The sequence below is a fragment of the Daucus carota genome, chromosome 3, assembly GCF_001625215.2.
Source record: "Daucus carota subsp. sativus chromosome 3, DH1 v3.0, whole genome shotgun sequence".
Lineage (NCBI taxonomy): Eukaryota > Viridiplantae > Streptophyta > Magnoliopsida > Apiales > Apiaceae > Daucus > Daucus carota.
The window spans coordinates 27950582-27959385 of record NC_030383.2 but is presented as its reverse complement, the minus strand read 5'-3'; the positions used below and the strand labels follow the sequence as shown (position 1 = coordinate 27959385).

The following is an 8804-nucleotide window of genomic DNA, read 5'->3' as shown; positions in this document are numbered from 1 at the left end:
GACCAAATAAGTCTAAGTGTAAGAGTTCCAGAGGTTGAGTAGTTGATACCATATTCTTAGCCTTATGAGTGCTTCGGATTTGCTTGCCTAGCTGACATGCTGAACACACCTCGGTCTTGGCATACTTTAATTTGGGCAAACCCCTCACTAGCTCCTTGCTTGACAACTTCTTAAGCAAGTCCATGTGAGCATGACCCAATCTTCTATGCCAAATGGTTGGATCAGCATCCACAGCAGCTAAACAGCAGGCTGTTTTCTGCAACTCAAAGTCTAAGATATATATATTTCCTTCCCTTCTAGCAACTAGAGGAATCTGGTTAGTACCAACAGTAATAACACATTTATCCTTAGAGAATTCAACTTTATGACCATCATCATGCAATTGACTTACACTAAGCAAATTGTATTTCAAGCCTTTAACAAATCTAACATTAGAGATAGAGGTAGTGTCATTACCAACTTTACCTTTACCTAGAATAGGGAGGGTCTTACTATCACCAATAGTTACACCTCCTCCTCTTTTCATCTTTACACTCTTAAACTGAGTTTTGTCTCCACACATATGCCTTGTACAGCCACTATCAATGATCCATTGTGTAGACTTGATCTTAGCAGCAAGACACATCTGCAAAACAAAGAAAACAAAACTCAACCCTTTGGTACCCAAATTGGTTTGGGTCCACCCTAGTTAGAAGCAAGAACATATAAAGCATTTAAATCAGTTTTCTTGATCCATTGTTGGACCACAGTAGGATATGTATGTTGCTGAGTTCTATAGCTTCTGTTTGGACCATTCTGGTAAGCTGTTTTCTTGTTCCTGTAGGCTGTTTTCCCCTCTGATCCTTTTTGGAAGTATTGTCTTTGAGGTCTGACTCTGCAATTCTGAGCTAGATGTCCTTTTCCTCCACATTTTACACATTCCTTCCAGGGGCATAGCATATTTGTATGGTTTGCCACGCCTTCCTTCATACTTAAGAGCATTTCCCTTCTTGTTGAAGTTGAGACCAACTCCTTCTTTATCCAATGGAACCTTGATGCTCTTCATCATGAATTTCAGACCTTCTTCTCCTTGAACAAAAGTTCCCATTCCTTTTCTGAGCTTTAAGACTTCTGTTTCAAGAGTTTGGATCTTTTCAGCTTGCTGTCTTGTTGTGGCAGTAGTCTGTGATGTACTTGCAGCAGGCTGAGATGTACTGGCAGCAGGCTGAGATATATGCAGCTTTGTAGATTCCTTAATTTTGAACGTCTCTAGGCATGCATCTCTGGCTTCTATCTCTTGTTTCAGCTGGGAGATTTCTTCTTTTTGAGCCTCATTTCTTCTCATCAAGACTTTATGAAAACCTTCAGATTGATCTAGTTTTTCTTGAAGTTCCTTGATTCTGGCTTGAGTAGGCTCTTTGGAGTCAAAGAATGTATCTATCTTCTGCATAAGTTCTTGAACCATGTTCTTGAGATAGTTATTCTTTTCAATCAGCTTACTGTTTTCTGCCTTGAGAGAATTATATTCCTCATTTTGAATATGATCTAGCTCCTGCATGGTTAGTTGTTCTAGCACAAGATTATCACTCGAAAGATCAAATCTAAATGAACTAACCTCACTGTTGTCATCCTCGGAATTAGTTTCGACAAGACCATCTTTGGTGAGTCCTCGAACATTGTCATCCTCCATGCCAACAAGTGCAAGATTGATCATTTCCTCACCAGAGTCATCACTAGAGGCAGATTCTTCTTCATCATCACTCCAAGTCAGAAGTGCTTTAGATTTCTTCTTCTTGTCTTTAGAAACAGCAGGCTGTTTTGACTTCAGCTTGTAGCAGTCCTTCTTGAAGTGACCAGGCTTTCCACATTCGAAGCAATTCTGATCCTTTGATTCCTTGGAGGGCTTTCTGCTACTTGAGTTCTTAGCCTTGGGCCTTTCTCCCTTTTCAGCTGATTATGTTTGTTGATCATCCGTTGAATCTTCTTGGAAAGGAGTGCAAGATCTTCGTCTGATTCCCCATCTGATTCTGGCTTGCTCTTTTCAGCAGTAAGAGCTAAATTCTTCATTTTCTCAACCGGAGCATCATGCTTCTTGGCATGCATCTTTTTCTCAAATTGTTCCAATTCAGCAAAAAGAGCTAGATGATCCATTGTATCAATATTGTGAGCAGCTTCCAAGGCAGTTACTTTGGCTTGAAAGTCGAATGGAACAGAAGCGAGAATGTTCATGTTGAGTTCTGATTGAGGAATTATCTTTCCAAGTCTCCCTAGATTATTGACAATGAGTTGAAACCTAGCTTGAGCTTCTTTGATTGTTTCTCCCTTTTGCAAACCGAAAGCACCAAGTTCCTTCATTAATTGTCCCAACTTTACTTTCCTTAGACCCTTTGAACCTTCATGATAGGCTTCCAACGCATCCCATATCTCCTTGGCAGATTTGAGAGATGACACCTTGTCATATTCATATTGATTAAGACCATTGATGAGAGTACTCCTTGCTTTTCCATTTGCACCCATCTTTGTTAGCTCGTCGGTACTGAGTTCATCAATATCTTTGACTTTGCCATCTTTATCAAGGAATTGATAGGGACCTCTTTCAACAACTCTTTGCATGAGAGGGTCTCTGGAGAGATGAGCTTCCATTTGTCCTTTCCACCAATTGTAATTGTCCGAACCGGTGAGGAGAGGAGCTCTAAAGTCTGATTTTCCCTGAAATTGGTCAGCCATAGGATCTATACTTTCCTGTTACAGAAATGTTAGTAAACCTCGCTCTGATACCAAATGAAATAACACCTAGAGGGGGGGGTGAATAGGTGTAATTAGCTACCAATGTCAGTTTTAAACTTTTACCGGATATTTCAGCTTACTGTTTTGCAATTATAGCAGGCTGTTATGAGAGCAGATATCAAAACAGTAAAGAGCAGAAAAGTAAATCAGACACAAGCGATTTTAGCCAGGTTCGACCCCTATATCTAATGGTCTACGTCCTGGTCCCTTACCAAGTCGGTAAGAGAATATATTATTACTGAAAATCAAACAATTATAGAATAATAATATATCTTCCCTTTACCCAGTCACCTAAAGCAGCTTGCTGAAACCTTGAGCAGACAGAAAACAGCTCGACACTTTAGTCCCCTGTGCACCTGTTCTTGAACCTCTGAATTCCTTGAGCTTCCCTCCTTGAATTCACCTTGTTCCTCGAACCTTAGCACCTCAGACCTTGTGAAGACTAATTCTATCTAACTCCCCCTTTGTTCTATACCAAGAACCCCGCTAGCTTTGGTGACTAATCACAATAATCAATTACAAGAAGAATGATTACAACTCAAAAGTATTCTCTAAATAATATATAATAGCAGTGAACAATTCAAGCTTGAAGTTTAGAGAAAGATTGATGTTTTTCAAAGTGAGTTGATTGCTTTTCTGAAAAACACAATAGCCATATATATATTGAAATAATATAACGGCTAGAGATCTGAATTTCTCCATCAACGATCTTGTGAACGTTGTTCTGAACGTTGGAGATAAATCAGATGCAAAACTATAGGAGTTTAGAGTTTGAAAAATGATTACAAATCAGCTCCTATAATTTAGGGATATGATAGAAGTTGTTAAGAGAAAAGATTTTGAATTTATCTCAACTTCTTCCCATATTTAGAAAACGTTTTATTGATTTTAAATGAGCTTAAAACGTTCACTAAAATCATATACTAAACAGAGAATGTACAATATATAAGTCCTAACCCATGTATAAATCTTGAGTTCAAAATCCGAGTAGAACACTGCTTCTGTCCAGACTCTGTTCAGCTTGCTGTTATCACACAGCTCGCTGTTTTCAATTCCTGCAAAACTGAATTAGCAGATACAAAACGGCAGGCTAAAGCAAGCAATATCAAAAGAGTAGGCTATTATAATAAAGCAGCTTGCTGAAGTGTGATCATCAAAACTTGTGATTTACAGATTTCATTCACATAATTACTAAGATAGGTAATCAGTTGATTTCCTTTTTTATATCATCCCTATTTTAATCATTCAATCTAGCATTTAGTTTATATTAAATGTGAATTTCAAAATTCAAAATTTAAAATATTCATCATAATGAAATATTTAGTAATCAGAGATTCTTTCAAATATTGTGCAACTATATATATAATCTCAATATTAAAATGAAAAATTTACTATATTATAAAGTGAAAAATGTGATTTACAAAATATTTAGATTCCTTAAAATTTTCATACTAATATAAGATTCTTTCACTAAAAATAATAAATTAAAAAAAATTCATGTAAACTTTAAAAATACCGTCACAATATACTCTTTAATATTAGAATTTAATTTTAGATAAGATTATAACATGTTTCATTTAAAAAATACAACAATATCGCATTTATGAAATCAATACTTTGTTTAAGTTAATGATTCTTTACAAATATTGTATAAAATATTTATTTTTCTCATAAATATTCTTTAAAATTTTGTTATAAATATTTAGTTGGTAAACTACTTTGCGAATTTTGTCACTCAAAATTAAGATTCTTTAATATATTCACTTATGTGTTTTTCTTATTAGAAGTTTTATAAAATACTCTTTAAATATTTTGTCAGTATTCTATTTCGAAATAGAATTGAGATTCTTTACAAAAGTTACTTAAATATTGTTTATCATATTATATTTAAAAAATTTATGATATATTCTACGATGTTTGAGCATACATTTTAAAGAATCTCAATATATATATTTGAAGAATATACTATATAATTAGTTTCCTTTAGAGATTTTTTGTAGTCGTAAATAAAAGAAATAACAATATTGAGTTCTACTAGGTGTTTCAATAATTTTTAATATAAGAGTATTTAAATTGCTCGTGTTCTCTTTTAATTTCTATAATACTTTTTTATACGAGAGTGTTCTAATAAGTAATCTACTACTGCAATATAATTATCATAAAATATAAATTGTGTTTTCATATTTATTTTAACTATATTAGTAATATATATGTACATAACCACTTTCAATCATTTTCTTAAGAGTTTTGTAAAACTAAAATATGAAACATAGAACACTATTTGAATTTATATGCGAATATTCGCTAGAAAGTCTAGATATATTTAATAATTTTAATCAATAAAGTTAACAACACTTAAAATAATTCAAAATAATATGAATATATATATTCTAATGGCAAGTAATTAATAGAACCTAATATTATTAAATTTTAAATGAATATATATATATATATATATATATATATATATATATTATTAAATTTGTCGGGAGATTATCTTAAGTGTTATAAATATATAAAAATCTTAATATATTTCATTTCATTTTAATAATGGGAACTTAGTTAGTAATTAAATTTCACAACTTGTATTTTACAGATAAAATGATAAATATGACGGTAATGAGTAGATTCCTTAAGATAATATAATTATTTTAAAAATCAATTATTTAAAAAAAATAAATATGACGGTAATTAGTAGATTCTCATTAAAAAGAATATAATTGTAGTAAAATTCAACTAATTAAAACACATGAGAGAATATATTTCTGGATTAAAATAAATACATAAGTATCTATCTTGGAAATATTATTTGTCGGGAGATTCTCCTAAGTGTTTTAAATAAATGATAAACTTAATGTATTATATTCTATTTTAATAATGAGAAATTAATCAGTAATTAGATTCCACATCTTTTATTATACAGATAAATATGATGGTAATTAGTAAATTTTTTAAGAGAATATAGTTATATTAAAATTTAACTAAATTTTCTAAAACAATTTTCAATATAATTTAAAATTCTGTTCGACGTGCTAATGAGTATTATCGAATCTTGCTTAAAATAATTAATAAAATAGTTAAAATCATTGTTTTCAAATAATAATGATAACAATAATAATAATAATAGTTTAGTGTGCTATTAAGATTAGAATTATATTTAAATGTTCTAGTAATTATTGCATTAATTTATTGAAAAAGTAATTTTAAACAATAATATTTGCAATTGTTTTCGGTGCTCTTTAAATTTTAGCTACAGTAAAATTTTAGCTAGTATTCTTTGATTGCAATAGGTGTTTTAAATGTGGTGTGGTGCGGTTCATGCGTTTTGCGTGGTTTATACATTCAAAAAATTTATATTTTTGAATGAAAATATATATATAATTTTAAACAATATGTATTTAATAATAATTCTTATTTTAAAAAATATAATTTTAAACAATATAAATATAATTTTAAACAATATAAATATAAATATAATTTTAAACAATATAAATATAATTTTAAGCAATATGTATTTAATATGTATAATCTATCTGTATAATATCTATATTTATAATTATATGTGATATATTTTTATATATTAGAAAATAGCGGAGCGGCGGTGTGGGCGGTTTATGCGGTGTGGGCGGTTTGATGAACACCCCTGGTTGCTACGGAAGCAAGCGAAACTCCTCGAGAAGAAAATCAATATATCACTTATGGAGAGTCTTATCATTGGTAATGCATGAGTAACAATTTGGCACAAAATATTAGTCATATAAATAGTTTTGTAAAGTAATATGACGTGGTCATGAATTGATAAATAAGAAACAGAATGATATTCTCTCTCTCTCTCTCCCTCCCTCTCCCTCTTGTCCTCTCCATAAACCCTTTATTTTTCCAGTAAATCAAAGAGAAGTGAGGTAAAAATTTTGTTAATCAGGGAAAAGTGTGGTAAAAATATTGTATTGTAATCATTGCCCCTTATTTGTAATATTTTAAGAGTAAATAAGTTAATAGTCTATAATTATGATGCATAGTTGTATCAACTTATCTTGTTTTTGTCAACTTTAGCCCGAGAGGGAGGAAGACTCTTATTGATACTCTATATCAAGACGAGGATTCTAAGAAATCTGTTATAGATCGGGCAGAAAAAGTACTTCAAAGTATACCAGTTCAATATCCTAAATTTTCAAAAATCGATGGTTCAATCCAATATTTCCAACACTTTTTGGTTGGTATGCATCTCATACTCTCCTAGTAAAACTATTTGCTTATTGGTTTTGTAGACAAAGTCGTCATTATTGAATTAAAAATTTTCTTGTGTATTTGTTTCGAAAATAGATATTATTAGTCGACTTCTGTAATTTGTACATGCCAAGTGAAGATGCTAAAGTTGTCTTGGTGGATGAAGCTGGTTAAAAGAGGGACACAACATATCTAGCAAAACACCATGGTCCGAGTGCTGGTCGGAAAAGGTTTGCAATGGAGCATGAGATTGTGAAAGGAGATATATTGGTATTTCATATGATCACACATTACATATTCAAGGTATTGTTTTTCTCATTTAGAAACTTTGTTTGTAGTTGTCGAAGTTCCACCCTTAATATAATTTGATCGTGCATTTACTCATGCGTAACGGTTGACATATGTAAGGGTGGAACTTCAACAGGTACAAACAAAGTGTATAAATGAGAAAAAAAATATCTTGAATATGTAAGGTGCGGTCATATGAAAAACCAATACATCTCCTTTCACAAGCTCACGCTTCGTTGCAAACCTTTTCCAACCAGCACTCAAACCATGGTGTTTTGCTAGATATGTCGCGTCCCTCTCTTGGCCAACTTCATCCACCTGGACAACTTTAACATCTTCACTCGGCATGCACAAATTACCAAAGTCTAATATCTATATTCGAAGCGAATACAAAACTTTTTTTTTTAATTTTATAATGGTGACTTTGTCTACAAAACTAATAAACAAATACTTTTACGGGGATAGTATGAGATGCATACCAATCAAAAACTGTTGGAAACATTGGACTGAACTATCGGTTTTAAAAATTTAGGATATTGAACGGGTATGCTTTGAAAACTTTTTCTGCCCGATCTATAACTTTCTTAGAATCCTCGTCTTGATATAAGCCATTAATAAGAGTTCGCCTCCGGCTCGAGCTAAATTTGTCAAAAACAAGATAAGTTGATAGAACTATGAATCATTTTTGAAGACTATTAGCTTAATTGCTTTTAGAATATTACAAATAAGGGGCAATGATTACAATACAATATTTTTAGCTCTCTTCTTTTTGATCAACTAAATTGCCCTCCTAGTGAACACAAGACAACTTTACTATTTAGTTTAGTTTAATCAAATAACAAATTTATGTATGAATGGACAACAGTTTTAGGCTAAATGTTCACTATCAAATTCCTAACGACATTTCATCAAATTATATTGTCATTAATAATTTTTTATTAATTTTGAACTAAGAATATATATTATTAAAACTTTCTACGAGTATAAGGACCATTGCGTGGAACGACCGACTTACCAGCCTTGATCGTTAGCCGTTGCTACGGAAGCGAGCGAGCTCCTGGAGAAGAAAATCAATATATCACTTATGGAGAGTGTTATCATTGGTAATGCATGAGTAACAATTTGGCACAAAATATTAGTCATATAAATAGTTTTGTAAAGTAATATGACGTTTAGCGGTCATGAATTGATAAATAAGAAACAAAATGATATTCTCTCTCTCTGATCTCTCTCCCTCCCTCTCCCTCTTGTCCTCTCTATAAACCCTTTATTTTTCCAGTAAATCAAGGAGAAGTGAGGTAAAAATTTTGTTAATCAGGGAGAAGTGTGGTAAAAATATTGTATTGTAATCATTTCCCCTTATTTGTGATATTTTAAGAGTAAATAAGTTAATAGTCTATAATTATGATGCATAGTTATATCAACTTATCTTGTTTTTGACAACTTTAGCTCGAGCACGAGGAAGACTCTTATTGATACTCTATATCAAAACTAGGATTTTAATAAATCTGTTATGGATCGGG

The 8804-nt window shown here is 31.7% G+C and overlaps 1 protein-coding gene across 1 annotated transcript; it reads right to left on the bottom strand.

Annotated features, from left to right (window-relative positions):
- Positions 1 to 772: 772 nt before the first annotated feature.
- LOC135151451 (uncharacterized) lies at positions 773 to 2706 on the bottom strand. Its single transcript, XM_064089902.1, has 2 exons — positions 1834 to 2706; positions 773 to 1792 (listed from the first exon to the last, which is right to left on the bottom strand). The coding sequence occupies exons 1-2, from the start codon at positions 2704 to 2706 to the stop codon at positions 773 to 775; spliced, it is 1893 nt and encodes a 630-aa protein (XP_063945972.1).
- Between the last annotated feature and the right edge of the window lie 6098 nt (positions 2707 to 8804).

Bases quoted from the DNA above. Each gene is read 5' to 3' on its own strand.
- LOC135151451 (XM_064089902.1), bottom strand. From the start codon at position 2,706: ATGGCTGACCAATTTCAGGGAAAATCAGACTTTAGAGCTCCTCTCCTC. The intron at 1,793-1,833 runs GTCACTTCAAGA...AAGTCAAAACAG, and splicing joins CTTCGAATGTGGAAAGCCTG to CCTGCTGTTTCTAAAGACAA.